This window comes from Myxine glutinosa, chromosome 11, assembly GCF_964187855.1.
Source record: "Myxine glutinosa chromosome 11, kmMyxGlut1.1, whole genome shotgun sequence".
NCBI classification, from domain to species: domain Eukaryota; kingdom Metazoa; phylum Chordata; class Myxini; order Myxiniformes; family Myxinidae; genus Myxine; species Myxine glutinosa.
This window is the reverse complement of record NC_136271.1, coordinates 48,595,043-48,611,012: the sequence shown is the minus strand read 5'-3', so window position 1 is coordinate 48,611,012 and position 15,970 is coordinate 48,595,043. Positions and strand designations below refer to the sequence as shown.

The following is a 15,970-nucleotide window of genomic DNA, read 5'->3' as shown; positions in this document are numbered from 1 at the left end:
TCATCCTCTCCCCTGTGTGCGATCCTCTCATCCCCTCCCCTGTGTGCGATCCTCTCATCCCCTCCCCTGTGTGCGATCCTCTCATCCCCTCCCCTGTGTGCGATCCTCTCATCCCCTCCCCTGTGTGCGATCCCCTCCCCTGTGTGCGATCCCCTCCCCTGTGTGCGATCCCCTCCCCTGTGTGCGATCCCCTCCCCTGTGTGCGATCCCCTCCCCTGTGTGCGATCCCCTCCCCTGTGTGCGATCCCCTCCCCTGTGTGCGATCCCCTCCCCTGTGTGCGATCCCCTCCCCTGTGTGCGATCCCCTCCCCTGTGTGCGATCCCCTCCCCTGTGTGCGATCCCCTCCCCTGTGTGCGATCCCCTCCCCTGTGTGCGATCCCCTCCCCTGTGTGCGATCCCCTCCCCTGTGTGCGATCCCCTCCCCTGTGTGCGATCCCCTCCCCTGTGTGCGATCCCCTCCCCTGTGTGCGATCCCCTCCCCTGTGTGCGATCCCCTCCCCTGTGTGCGATCCCCTCCCCTGTGTGCGATCCCCTCCCCTGTGTGCGATCCCCTCCCCTGTGTGCGATCCCCTCCCCTGTGTGCGATCCCCTCCCCTGTGTGCGATCCCCTCCCCTGTGTGCGATCCCCTCCCCTGTGTGCGATCCCCTCCCCTGTGTGCGATCCCCTCCACTGTGGGCGATCCCCTCCCCTGTGTGCGATCCTCTCCTTTGTGTGCGATCCTCTCCTTTGTGTGCGATCCTCTCCTTTGTGTGCGATCCTCTCCTTTGTGTGCGATCCTCTCCTTTGTGTGCGATCCTCTCCTTTGTGTGCGATCCTCTCCTTTGTGTGCGATCCTCTCCCCCCTGTGTGCGATTCTCACCCCCTCTCCCCGATGTGCGATCCTCTCCCCCACTCCCTTCTCCCCTGTGTGCGATACTCTCCCCCACTCCCTTCTCCCCTGTGTGCGATCCTCTCCCCCACTCCCCTCTCCCCTGTGTGCGATCCTCTCCCCTCTCCCCAGTGTGCGATCCTCTCCCCTCTCCCCAGTGTGCGATCCTCCTCCCCTCTCCCCAGTGTGCGATCCTCCTCCCCTCTCCCCAGTGTACGATCCTCTCCCCCTCTCCCCAGTGTGGGGGTTAACTTTGTATATTTGCATGCATTTTATAATCCATGAATGTGGGACACTATCAAAAGCTTTTTGTAATCTATCCAGGCTGTGGATAAGTTGGTTTGTCGAAGCTTTCAATTTTCGAGTATGGTCTTGTTTCATAACAAATGGTCTATCGTTCCATAACAGCCTCTCTTACATCCTTTCTGCTCTGCCTCTAAAGCTCCTTGTTGAGTGAGGTGTTTGTAAATTTCATCGGTAATTAATACTATTTAAAGTTTGTATGCTGGTGGTAAGCATGTTATCGGTCTCTATTTGTGGGGTAGATGGTTTCATTAGATTTTGGGATGAGAAGAGTGTTGCCTTCTGTGAACCATTTATCCATTGGCTGTTCCCCTTTGACAATTTTGTTAAACGCTTGAGCATAGTGTGGGTGGAGAGCATACAGTTGCTTTAACCAAAAGTTTGGTACCCTATCTGGGCCAGGGCTTTTGAAGTTTTTTTTTGCATGCAAGATCGAGGCTCATGAAAGAGCTAACATTCATCACACAAAAAGTCAAACCGACACACAAAACACAAAATAAGGAGAGCGGTAGACAAGATGGGGAGAGAAGGGGAAGGACGGACACAAGCACAACATTTGAGAGCAAGGACATCGAGAGAACTGTGGGAGGGAGAGGGCTTGGGGGAGGTGGGAGAGGTATATAACATGTGGACACTGCAAGGACTTCCAGGAAAGAAGTTGGAATTTCAAAAATGTGTATCTGGGATGAAAATTAGCGGGGGTAGAAAAGATCAAGGTTTTGGATGGGGGAAGGTAAGAGATTGTGGTGAACAGCTGTTTTAAAGACCTGGAGGGAGGAGTGGGATTGAAGGGAGTGGGGGAGTTTGTTACAGAGGCAAGAGAAAAGGGGAATGAAAGAGTGAAGGTGAGCAGAGAGCCTTGATTTTGGCAGTTTAACCATAAGAGGGTTGCTGGCAGATCTTGGGCAACCTGTAGGAATATTTGGGGGACAGAGCACAGAGAGAGCTGGGGGTGCAAGGCCGGAGAGGAGTCGGTAGAAGACAGAAAGACCACCAACCTGCCTGCGGTGAGTGAGTGAAAAGCCCTCGGAGTTAGCTTCATCGCAGGAGATTCCAATGATTCTGAAAGCTTTGGTTTCAACAGCATGAAGCCGGGCTAGGTGCGAGGCAGGAGCAGCGGCCCAGAGGGGGGAACAGTATTCCATTGAGCTGGGGGTGAAAGCCTTGTACGTGGTGAGGAGCTCAGGTGTGGCAAGGAAGGACTCCGCACGACGGCGGATGCCCAGACGGTGACTGGCTTTGAAGGCTAGCTTGGAAATGTGATTTTCCCAAGAAAGATCATGGCAGATAGTGAGACCCAAAGGCTTGAGCGACAGGACTTCTTGGAGAGGATTGTTGAGAAAGTGGATGGGAGGGTTTTCCAGTCGGTCTTTTCGGAGAGACATAGTAAGAGTGTGAGATTTGTCAGGATTGAAAGACATGTTCCACTTGTTTGACCAGTCTGTGACTTTGTCCAGGTCTGCAGAGAGTGAGGAGGCTGCAGACTGCCGATCTGAGGGATGAGGAATGGAGGGGCAGAGAGTGGAGTCATCAGCAAGGAGATAGAGGATTTTCCAGAGAGTCGGAGAGATCATTGATGAAGACCAGAAATAGCACAGGGCCCAGAACACTACCTTGGGGAACTCCAGCCAGAACAGGAAGGGGAGATGAGAGAAATCCATTCAGGGCCACACATTGACTACGACCAGAGAGGAAGTCCGCAAGCCATGCGAGGAGATTTCCATGGATACCATAGGAGGAGAGTTTGGTGAGCAGAGCTGGGCGCCAGACAGTATCGAAGGCACGTGATATGTCAAGGGAGACAGCTCTGATTTCCTGTTTGGCATTGAGGACCTCCATCCATTGTTGAGACAGCAGAAGCAACATGTCCAGAGTAGAATGACCTGGTCTGAATCCAAATTGATGATCGGAGATCGAGCAATTGGAGAAGAGGAAGGATTTGATATCCGAAGCAATGATGGATTCCATGACTTTGCTTATAATTGGGAGCAGGCTGATTGGTCTGTGGTTGCAAGGATCTGTTTTTGCACATTTTTTGTGCAAAGCGGTAATGTTTGCTGATTTCCCAGATGCTGGCAGATGACCTTGAGCAAAAGAGAGGGTTAAAATAACAGAGAGATGGTGAGATAGAGCAGCAGAGCAGGATTTTAGGACCCGTGGGCTGATGCCGTCTGGTCCAGTTGCAGAATCAGAGTCGAGGTTTGACAAAAACTTCTCCACCTTGTCAGGAGAGAAGGACACAGAGTCCAGGAGCAGTTTGGTTTGACTGGGTAAGGTGGGAACAGAGAGAGATGGGTTTGGGACACAAGATTTTGAGGCAAACACAGAGTTGAGGCATTCGGCTTTGTCACGTGCGGTGTCAACTGTGTAGCCATTTGAGGGAAGGGAGGAGATGGAAGGGGAACAAACACCAGAAACGGATTTGACCTGACGCCACCAGGATTTGGAGGAAGGAGACAGGTTTGAGAGTTCATTCTTGAGTGTGGAGAGATCGTGCTTCCTGGCACTCCTGAGGGTAGACACACACTTGTTCCGAGCTTGGTGGAAGGAACTGTGATTGCCTTCAGTTGGATTTGCCTTCGAAGAGGCAAAGGCAAGTTGTTTCAGGGCAACTGCCTCACCACAAGACTCAGTGTACCATGGACGGGAGGAAGGGTAAAACAACTGAAGACAAGATGGGATAATTCTGTGCACGAGAGAGAGCAGTTTGCTTTGGAAGAATTCCCAGGAAGAATTAACGTCAGAGGCAGTGGAGATGGGAGACCAGTCCAGATGATTGATGGCTGCTTGCAGACCGTGCCAGTCAGCCTGAGTGAAATGCCAGACTCGTCAGCGCTGAGGAGGCTCTCTGAGAATGGCCAGAGAGAGGTCCACTTTAACAAGCACATGATCAGAAGAAATGATTGGAGCAGAAGAAGAGCAGCAGACATTTGCAGGGAAGTTTGTCATAACCAAGTCGAGAAGAGAAGATACTCCATTGACTGAGATCCGGGTCGGGAAATTGACAGATTGTGTCAGTCCCAATGAGTCGCAGAAGTCCTTCGCTGAGGTGCCATGGCTGGTGAGAGAGGAACCCACATCCAGACAGCTGGCATGATGACAGTTGAAGTCGCCACATATGAGGAAGAGAGAGTTTGGATGAGTTGACAGACGTTGGTCCATGTTGTCAGACAGCGAAATGTAAATGGAGTCATCACTGTTTGGAAGACGGTACAGAACACATATGAACAAAAGGTGAGAGCGGAGAGGAAGCCGAAGCCATAGGTACTCCTGGGGGTGGGGTGGAGAGAGGGCAGTGCAAGGAGTGAGGAAGAGAGTTTTTGATAAAGATAGCAACCCCGCCACCAGGACGAGGCTCAGGTCTAACATACCGGAGGAGGGACTGACTGGGAAGAGATATTAAGGAATCAGACATCTTGAAGGAGGAAAGTTTCTGTTAAGCAGATCAAGTCTGGATTGTCAGAAGCAACCTGAATGGAGAGATCAATCAGGTTTGAGCGAAGGCCTCGGATGTTTGAGGTCCATACCGTTAAGGAAGGGGGAGGGGGAGCATCGGGTACAGGACAGGGGAGGGGAGGGTAAGATGAAGGGTGAGAGGGGGAGGTAAGGAGAGCAGTTGATAGTGTGTCAGAGATTACAGAAGAGTTACAAGAAAGAGAAGGATGAGGAGGACGAAAGGTTTGATGGTGATGGGATGAGGCACAGTGAGGGGTTGTTTGAGGAGGGGCAGAGGAAAGTAGAAGGTTGAGGGAGGTGGAGGTATGAGATAGAAGGGAGACGAAGTGGGGAGGAGGCAGCTATGAGGAGGAGGGGGGGGGGGGGGGGGGGAGAGAATTGGAGGAAGATGGTTCGGGTGGAGATTTGAAGGGAAGGGGTTGGGGGCGAGTTTTGAAGGGGAGGGGCGAGGAGGGAGTTTAGGAGGGGAGGGGCAATGGGGGAGTTTAGGAGGGGAGGGGCAAGGGGGGACATTTGGAGGGGAGGGGCAAGGGGGGACATTTGGAGGGGAGGGGCAAGGGGGGACATTTGGAGGGGAGGGGCAAGGGGGGACATTTGGAGGGGAGGGGCAAGGGGGGAGTTTAGGAGGGGAAGGGCAAGGGGGGATTAGGAGGGGAGGGGCAAGGGGGGAATTTGGGAGGGGAAGGGCAAGGGGGGAGTTTAAGAGGTGAGGGGCAAGGGGGGGAGATTTGGAGGGGAGGGGCAAGGGGGGAGTTTAGAAAGTGGATGATTAATGAAAGACGAACATTTATAACAAATTGGTTTTATTGTGATTTTCAAGTTAGCGATCCGTTTAAGAATGATGAAGGAGGGGTGGAATGAATGAGAATTTAGAGCATGTAGTGAGAAAGAATTGTAAGAGATTGAATTATTTTTTTTGAAGTGAAATTAGTTGAAGAGGAAATTGAAAGGAGCCTTTTAAATAGGAAGAACAAGCATTATGCCTAGGTCCCCCATCGGTGAAGTGATCTGAGTTGACAAAGTGGAAGACGCAAGGTGACCATCTTGGATTTTGACGTGGTGACCCAATTTTGCAATAACGTTCTCCCTTATGCGTAGATACACCCACACGCCAGATTAGAAGTTAGTAGTTCATTTATTATTCAAGATATTTCGCTCACAAGGTTCAGACATGTATATGGTGACGGCCATCTTGGATTTTGACGTGGCGACCCAATTTTCAATAGCGTTTTTCCTTTTGCCTAGATACACCAACACACCAGATAAGAAGTTGGTACTTCGCTTATTTTTCAAGATATTCCGCTCACAAGGTTCAGACATACATGGCGGTGGCCATCTTGGATTTTGATGTGGCGACCCAATTTTCAATAGCGTTCTTCCTTATGCCTAGATACACCCACACACCAGATTAGACGTTGGTACTTCACTTATTTTTCCAAGATATTCCGCTCACAAGGTTAAGACATAAATGGCGGCGGCAATCTTGGATTTTGACGTGGCGACCCAATTTTCAACAGCGTTCTTCCTTATGCCGAGATACACTCACACACCAGATTAGAAGTTGGTACTTCGCTTATTTTTCAAGATATTCCGCTCGCAAGGTTCAGAAATACATGGCATCAGACATACATGGCGGCGGCGATCTTGGATTTTGACGTGGGTTGCACCCACACACCAAATTAGAATTCGGTCCTTCGCTTACACACGCACGCACGCCCGCACGCACGGACGGAGGGGAAAACCATAGTTCCCCTTTCGCTCCGCGGTGCGACGGGGGACAAAAACAGCATGTTGTAATATACCACTGAATAAAACATAGCAGGGGAAAGTTTTAACATATTTAAACAGAACCGTGAAGATCAATCTAATATTCACAAAATTACCAACAGGGAGAGGGCCTAGAGGAACAACGAGTCACTTGAACAGGGCAAAAGGTGGAAGGCAAGGAGATAATGGGGGTGGGGCAACACAGCGCACGTGGACAGAAGCACACGATGAGACAAAAGCACACACAATGAGAAGCACACGATGAGACAAAAGCACACACAATGAGAAGCACACGATGAGACACGTGGGGAAAGGGAAATAAATGTTGTTTTTTTCTTCTTCTTTTTGGGGGTGGGGGGGTCAATACGTTAGACAAAGAGTAGATGTTTGGGGAAGTTCGGGGGAGAAGGGAAAATCTAAGAACCAAACAAAAACAGCGAAGGAAGAAACTTAAGTGAACAAGCGTTATGCCTAGGTCCCCCGTCGGTGAAGTGATGTGAGTTGACAAAGTGGAAGACGCAAGACGGCCATCTTGGATTTTGACGTGGCGACCCAATTTTCAATAGCTTTCTTCCTTATGCCTAGATACACCCACACACCAGATTAGAAGTTGGTACTTTGCTTATTTTTCAAGATATTTCGCTCACAAGGTTCAGACATACATGGCGGCGGCCATCTTGGATTTTGACGTGGCGACACAATTTTCAATAGCGTTATTCTTTATGCGTAGATACACCCACACACCAGATTAGAAGTTAGTAGTTCGTTTATTTTTCAAGATATTTCGCTCACAAGGTTCAGACATATATATGGTGGTGGCCATCTTGGATTTTGACGTGGCGACCCACTTTTCAATAGCTTTCTTCCTTATGCCTAGACACACCCACACACCAGATTAGAAGTTGGTACTTCGCTTATTTTTCAAGATATTCCACTCACAAGGTTCAGACATACACGGCGTCAGACATACATGGTGGTGGCCATCTTGGATTTTGACATGGGTTGCACCCACACACCAAATTCGAATGCGGTCCTTCGCTTACACACACACGCATGTACGTACGTATGCACGCACGCACGCACGCACGGTGGGGAAAACCATAGTCCCACTTTCGCTCCGCGGTGCGACGGGGGACAACAAACTTCGACAGGAGACCGGGAAGCCTGAGGCTACGAGGCCGCACACGCCGGACGAACAGAAAGGATTAATTTATGAAAGATTAACACCGAGAATCTTCCTCGGGACACACTATAGGTTCACACACCGAAAGATAAATACAGTTTCGACAAAATACAATTGTGAACAATGACTTAACTTCGAAAACGTGGAGAACGTGTAACAGCTTCGAAAATCCATGACGTCGCCCACAAGATCTCGTCGCCCACAAGAAGTTTGCCATCTTTGCACATTCTTGTCTTATTTTTTCTGCATCAATTATTACTGGAGGCATTTCTTCAAGATGTTGTTTCTTCTCTTCCAGGTTTCGGATCCAATCTGCTTCCTTGTTGTGTTCTCTTTCGTCTTCGTATATCCCTTTCCAGAATTTTCCAAAATCCTCCTTTTTGGGGGCGAGTTGCTACATTTTGTTTGTTTCCCTAGTTCTCTGTAGAACCTTTTCTGGTCGTTTTCAAACTGTTGATTTTGCTTTCTTCTGTTGTTGGCCTCATCATTTTTTTCCGTTATCTGTTGTATTTGGAGCTTATTATGGGCAGCTAATGGTTCTAGCCCGTTATTTTCGATGTTGGATTTCTTTTTTATTTGTCCGATTCTTTTCTTTAGCTTTGGACGTCTGTTTCCTTTCTTGAATTGTTATGTTTGTCCCGTTTCCTTCCTCGGTTGATCTCTCTGCTTCCCATGTCTCAGTTTCCATGGTGTTTTGTTTCTGTTCAGATTATCAGATCTATCATTTTTGTGTTGTTTGCCTGTTATTTTCTCTTGGACATAGTGCTGCTGCAAAACTCATTAATTTCTCTCAGATTAGGTGATTTGGAGAGCATTTTAGTGACTGCTTGGTTTATTGTCCTTACTTATATCTTCAGTTATTCATTGTTTTTTTATTTGGTGGATTTGCGGTCTTTGCCTGGGTGATATTAGTTTGATTTCTTCTATTTTACTAGCCAACTCTTCTTCTAGCCTATTCTGTTTTTTTGTCATCCTTCTCTTCCTCTTCTTCATTCTGTTGTCCATTATTCTCCTCCTCTGTGATCTATCTTTGTTGTTCTTATTTGTTTTGTTTGCATAGGTGCTATTTGAGCTGACTTGGTAACTTTGAGTTGTTCTTCCTCTAGAGGTGTTCATGGAGCATTTGCTATATTGTTAATCTTTGATCCTGTTGTGACGTTTCCAATTTTGTTTCCCGATTCGATTCGCCAACCTGTTGCCCAATCTCTGTCTCTGTTATTGTAATTCAATTTGAAATCCCATCTGCTTCGGCTCTCCTCTCTTGCTGTTCTATTTCCTGTGCAACACCAATAAGTTCTATCGGTTGCTCCTTTTCTTTGGGAGTTTGTATTCTGGAACCCTCCCCATGTGTACCCTTTTTCCCCTGTGGGCATTCAGTTAAGCACACTGACGTCCAGCAACGTCTTTGTCATGTATGTGATTATGTCGAAGAAGCTTTACTACGAGCCTTATATCATTGTAAAAACAAATAAATAATAGCACAAAGACAAAACAAACAAAAAAGTTAAAATTTAAACCTTAGAATGTGCAAATTATCAGAGTAATAAAATATCTTGACTGATGGATGGGACTTACTCTCGGGTGCACCTTCAGGTATGCGCCACATGTACAAATTGAAGTCATCAGAGCCAGATAGTAAGTACTAAGGGATTGGAAGTACAGGAACAAATTGCACAGAAAAATAGAAATGAATACTTGTTTTTTTTATTTATTAAACACAGCATATCAAAATCAAGCTTCTCTTTTCAGTTTTTACTACCGAGGTGGGCCTATGAGTTTGTATAACACAAAACAGCCATACAAAAAGGTCTGCAAAGTTACCAAGTATGTATTCCTGATTCACGCTGGCATCTCACCGTGATGCAAAATATTATTATGCAGTTTGTGTAATGGGTTGGGATCATGTGATTAAATTGCAAACTAGCAAGTGCAGCATACCCTACCTGGTCACGGTCCCCAGCAAAGCAACAGCTCTTCATTGTGCACGAGTTGAAGTATCCTGGGTGATCAAACTGTGTCGGGGGAGGTGAGGGACCACCCCCAACCCGCGGACCCCCCAGATCATAGAGCACAGGCGGAAGACGGCGGCGCAATGCTGCAAGACGTCCACCATCACCTGTGAAGCGCACGCTCATGGCGCTTGATGGAGGGCCACCGGGTGAGCTGCCAAAGCGACGTAGACAGCTTGGGGAGGATCAGGATATAAAATGTGATGGGGGCATGAGGTTACAAAAAGAAGTGCTCGGGCTGGTGTATAAGAGACCACTTCATATATGAGAGACATTAGTCAAAGTATCCTTTGACTCATATGGTAACAAACTGTAACCTAGGAGATTCCAATCAACATGGGTCTTGAGAAAGGAGGATATAAAGAGACTGAAAGTGTTCAAAATGTGTGGCAAAGAATGAAAGTTATTAGATGGATTGAACATGAGAAATGACGAAATTCTTGGGTCAGTGCATGGTTTAATGGGGATGTGTTTAATGGAGATAATTAAGAAGAGAGAAAAAAATGGATTGGTCACATTTTGAGAAAATATGGATTGGTGTAATAGATGATTTAAGGATAGGATGGAAGGAAGGTAGCAGACAGGAAGGCAGAGAATGATGTTGTGAGATTGGATGAAAGATGGAGACGGAAACAAAAGTTTGAAAATGAGAGCCATCGACAGAGAAGGGTTAAACTGATGGAAACCATGATCCCGTCAAAACGCAACGCACTTTACGTGGAGGAGCGAGGCATGGGATTGTGGAAGAATAGTGAGACCTGTCTGGTATGTGTGAGGATGTAGGGAGAGGGCAATGAAGCCAGAACTGAGTTGAGAAAATTGAGTCTGCTAATCTAAATGCAGTAGCTGAGATGCAGATCTTGGGCTTGGTCTCCTGCTAAAAGATTCCAATAACACGGAAACTGCACCCAGGGGAGCTACACCAGCCGAGAGTGGGGAACTCCATGTTACTTGGGATGAAGCCGTGATATACCTCAACTAGAACAGCACTTGGTACCTCTGGCTCGGTACCTCTGGCAAAGCACTTCACGTGGAGGAGCGAGGCATGGGATTGTGGAAGAAGCCATAATACACCTCAACTAGAACAGCACTCGGTACCTCTGGCTGAACAGTTTACATTTTGTATCCCACTGATGGGCCAGATCTAGATTCGGACCTGAACCAAAATCTAATTGGCTTGTTCTTGTCACCTAACCAAATCATAAACCTAGTTTTGTCATAAGTAGTTTCCAACCTTTTGAGACATCATGCAAATATAATCGGTTTTAGCCCAATCACTCGATGGTGAAGAAGCACTTAAAAAATTATCTGATCCGCATCCGGATTCAAATCTTCAACAAAATTGAATCAATTCTTCTTTGTCACACACCCAACCTATCCACCAACTTTCGTCCGAGTTTGTCCACAACTTTTTGAGTTATCATGCTACATATCATTTTTTGCCCCCTCTTTCTCTCTCTCAATGCTGAAGAGTCACTCTCGGATCCAGATCCGGTTCTTCAACAAAATCTAATTATTTTGTCCTTGTCATAATCTCGTCGCCCAACCTCTCCGCCAAATTTAGTCCGAATCTGTCCACAACTTTTTGAGATATCCCATTCACAAACAGACAGATGGGTGAAAACATAACCTCGATCCACCTTCAGTATGGCAGAGGGAATTAGCTCTGAGTGGCTCAGAATGGACACAGGACTTCCGCGATTCTACGGTTAATACAGAGGCGTCGGTACCAACAATTATAGCTGCTAAATATGCAAGGTTTGACCTTTTGACAAAGGCCCAGAAGAAGACCACTCAGTAATTGCATCCTCAGACCTGAGTCTTGCCTATTGACCAGTTATACTAGCTGCTGGTGCCTTCGTTTTTGAAAATGGATTTTCACAACTGCAAGTAGTGTTTTGTGAATTTGTGAAACACCCATGGAGTAGCCATACTAATGGCAAGTGATACGAATGGCAAGTGATACGAGCGGCACATTGACATCATGGCACCCTGTTTCAGGCAGTCTCAGTCTTTGTTGCGGCTCGTCGAAAGCATCGACATGACGCCCCTTCTCTGATTGTGGCATATGCTCCTTCCGATATCCCTGCAAGTTCAGAGAAAAACATTATATGAGCAATTGGAATCTCTTGCAGCATCAGTCTCTCTTTGATTTATGACAAACTTTGGATTATCGGGAACTTGAACGCATCCTCGGGCTCAGATCGTAAAGGATTCAAAAGGGTTATCAGGAACTGCAGATCAGGCTATATGAATGACAACTCTCTTCGTATGATCTCCCTCTGCCCTGCCTGTGACAGCAGCTATGCAAATGCCACTGTGGGGATTTTGCAAGTTTAGAGGAACGGACGAATACAGAAGCTTTATTAACCAGAGCAGACAACAAACAGGTCGTTTGTTTCTTTATCACCACTGCAAACTTTCAAAGCTGTGAAGCTCCTAAAGCTTGGAAGACTGTTACAGCTCCTTTAAGGCACCGTGAAACTAGAATTAAAGAACGAATAACAACGTATCAGTTTTGGGTTTGGGTTAACAAGCAGAAGATATGAAAACTGAACACCACCATATTGGTTTATCCTCATTGCCAACAATCGAGTAACTTTTACTTGCTGAGTAACGACATCGCAGATTGATTTACCACTTGTATGTTATCAAAGTAAATCACATGACACATCGTCGAGTTACCATAAAATGGAAACCTACCACCTTGGGTCCTCTAAATCACGCAAAAACAAAGGGAGTTGAAAAGCAAATGCATGCGCCACATTTCTCCCACGTCCACTTCCGCTCTTATTTCCTGTTTCCGCTCATTACACTAGCCAAATATTAAACTCTGTCATCTAACAGCTAACATTATAACAGAAATTATGCCATCAGCTAACATCACACCTCCCATAACCTATCTGTTATGGGTTCTTACTTCAGAAGGAGACATATACACAGGTTCACCTACATCTCCAATGATGCTTACACCCGTAAATAACTGGATCACATTTTATCCCGAGATCATTCAATTTTCCTTTAGAGGCACCTAAGTTCCAGCAAACAATGACAAGAGATGATTTGTGGCTGATATCTGCCAACACTCTGTTTGCCATCATCGAGCAAGACCTGGGTGACGCTTGAACCTGCCCATTATTGATATGAAGAGTTAAGCTTCCATCTCTCTCTGATGCAGCCCTTGCCAATCCTGTGCCCCTCCCTATGATCTGTTTTCATGCAATCAAAAATGTACTCCTCTTTCTGGACACAAGCAAGGTGTACGGACAAGATGGCATTCCTCCTCGTGCATTGAAGGAGTGTGTGTGTGCTTGAGAACTCGCACCCGTGCTTGCTAGTTTGCTTCATTTTTGTTTAAAAACTCAAACTTTTCCTCTTTCCTGGAAACATGCCTTACCGCAGCCTATTTTAAAGAAGAGTGATTGTTCAAAGCCTTCCAACTACTGTCCTATTGCTCTGATTTCTGCTATTTCCAAAGTCTTTGAATGTCTTCTCAATTCCCATTTCCTAAGCATCTTGAATCTCACAGTCTTCTATCTGACCATCAATATGGCTTTCGCAAGGCAAGATCTACTGGTGATATCCTTTCTTACATTATGAATGTCTGGGCCTCTTCTCCGAGAGACTTTAGGGAATCCTTTGAATGAATGACTTGGTACCTCAAAAGCCTTTGACAGAGTTTGGCATCAGGGTCTGATATCCAAGCTTCCCTCTTTCGGCTTTCCTCTCTCATATTGAGCCTTCTCTCTGACCACTCTACCTCCGTAATTGTGTAATGTTGATGGTTCAACATCTCCCTCCTTCCCCATCAACAGCGGTGTCCCTCAGGGTTCCGTCCTGTCTCCAACATTCTTCCTTCTTTTTATCAATGACCTTATTTATTCTCCAAATAACCAGATGCACTCATATGCTGATAACTTGACATTACCTTCCTCCATGTTTTTCCCATCTGTTCACTCACTTAATCTACATCTCATTTCATCACAGCCACCTCATTAAATTCGGATTTGGACAAGATTTCACAGTGGGGCAAAAGTAATCAGGTTAAATTTAATGCTTCTAAAACTCAATTTCTTCCCATCTCTCTCTCTAAAACTCCTCTCAACTCTCCAATCTCCTTTGAAAACTCCACAATTACACCATGTGATAAAGCAAACCTACTAGGTATTACCCTAATATCAAATTTATCCTGGAATCCACACATTTCACAAATAGCTAAGTCTGTCTCGAAGAAACTAGGAGTCCTGTTTAGATGTGGAAGATTCTTCTCTGAACAGTTGCTGCAACTATAGAAAGGATTGATTCGTCCTTGTAATGCATACTGCTCTCACATCTGGAGAGGTTCTAGCTCCACATACTTACGAGACATAATTGAATCCAAAGCAATCCGACTTATCAACTCTCCCAATCTGACCTCAAAACTCGACCCGCTCGAATTACACTGCAAAGTTGACTCTCTATCTTTTCTACAAATATTACTTCGGTTTCTGCTCCCAAGAACTTGCTGCTTGCGTACCTCCCCCATTAACGAGACCATAGAATACTCGACAAACCAATACATCGCATGAATATTGCGTGGCCATTGGCAACTCAAGAGTAGGCCGTTGTGATGTTTGTTTCTTCCCCACCATTGCCAAATTCTGGAACTCTTTAACTTCCCATGCATTTCCAAACACTTATGACCTTTCCCTTTTCAAAAAGCAGATTTTTTTTACTTCCTCAAAAACTCAAACTATTCTCTTTTTTTCACTTTTCTATCAATGCAGCTCTTTTATTTAAGGCCTGGCCTCGATGACAACGATGTAGCCTGACTGGAGCCTTCAACATTTTATATTAAAAAACAAGCTGAAAACATAATGCCTTCGGCAACTTCGTCGACAGAGGCATGAAAAACTAAAACGACACTATTCGACATCACGACATTGACCAATCAATATTCCTCCACCCACATTATTACATCATTATACATACTTGTACCAAGTTTGATTTAAATCCATTCAGCTGTTCGGAGGTATCACATTTTTACCTGACATGACCTCTGACCTCGTGATGCCATAATCCAATCAGTTCATCTTTGCATTAAAATATATAATTATACCAAGTTTGGTGAAAATCTTGTGACTGGTTCACAAGTTAGCTCTGTAACAGAATTTTTACCTGACTGGGCCTCTTCCTGACATTTGACATTTGACCTCGACCCCAAAACCTAATCAGTTGATCTTTACATCATGATACATACCTGCACTAAGTTTGAATTAAATCCCTTTCAGCCATTCTCAAGTTATAAACATATTACAGACTTTTACATTTGACCACTTCATTTGACCATTTGACCACATTTGACCCAAAACACCCCGAATACCCAAAAAGACCCAAATACCCTTAGATACTAAGAAGAACCAAAAGAACCTTAAGACCCAAAAGCCCCTGAAGACCCCAAAGACCCAAAAGACACCGAAGACCCCAAAGACCCCAAAGACACCAAAGACCAAAAAGACCTCAAAGACCCAAAACACCTCAAAGACCCAAAACACCTCAAAGACCCAAAATACCCTTAAAGGCCCAGAGGATCCAAAAGACCCTGAAGACCCAAACGACACCAAAATGGTCAAAGATGCCTACCCCTCTGAAACGACGTGTAGTGAGGCGCGCGGAGTGTGCCGTGTGCCGTGTGTGTGTGTGTGTGTGTGTGTGTGTGTGTGTGTGTGTGTGTGTGTGTGATTATATATATATATATATATATATATAATATGCCGAAAACACCCGGCGTTGCCCGGGTTCTTTTTGAATGAATTTACGACTATAATTCAGCTTTTACTCGCGGCCGTAGAAGATTGACTACTGTATATATAATTGAAGATATATATATATATTGTTGTGGATATGAGGACTGTATATATTTTTTTGATTGTGTGCTGTATTGTTGTGATTATTGTTTATTCTGTGCCTCCTGCCTCCGGAGCTGTGTAAAGACCAAAAGGGCGTCCCATAGTCCACAAGCATACACGTCAGCCAAGTAATAGAATATACCTGTTGATAGTTATCTCTTATTCTGTGTTTTAGCGTAAGGCTGTGTCTTCCATTAATAGAAATACTCCATTGCACCAGTGAAAGAGATAGATTCCCTTCCATTCCCCCCTTTCCGTCAATTGCAATTTGAAGCGCCTTCCGCATTTTGGTCGGTTTTTTCCCTTCATCCGCCATTGACCACGAGGCAGGGTTGGGGGAAGGAAGGCGTTTCCCCACCTCGTCAGAGAGGGGAGGAGTGAACCAGCCCCACTCGACCAACCATGAGCCAGGGGTTCGGCTAGAGAGGGCGGAGGAAGAGCGATCGGGGAGGGTCGCAAAGGTTGAGGGGCGGGGGCCTATATAACCCAAGGCA

The 15,970-nt window shown here is 46.0% G+C and overlaps 1 protein-coding gene across 1 annotated transcript in view; it reads right to left on the bottom strand.

The window, feature by feature from the left end:
- DCAF5 (DDB1 and CUL4 associated factor 5) overlaps positions 1 to 15,970 on the bottom strand; it is a 45,524-nt gene that overhangs the window by 9,625 nt on the left and 19,929 nt on the right. The window contains exons 6-7 of the mRNA XM_068130642.2: positions 9,523 to 9,763; positions 9,155 to 9,221 (exon numbers count right to left, since the gene is read on the bottom strand). Of these exons, the coding sequence (XP_067986743.2) occupies positions 9,155 to 9,221; positions 9,523 to 9,763 (308 nt within the window). The remainder of the gene's footprint in view (positions 1 to 9,154; positions 9,222 to 9,522; positions 9,764 to 15,970) is intronic.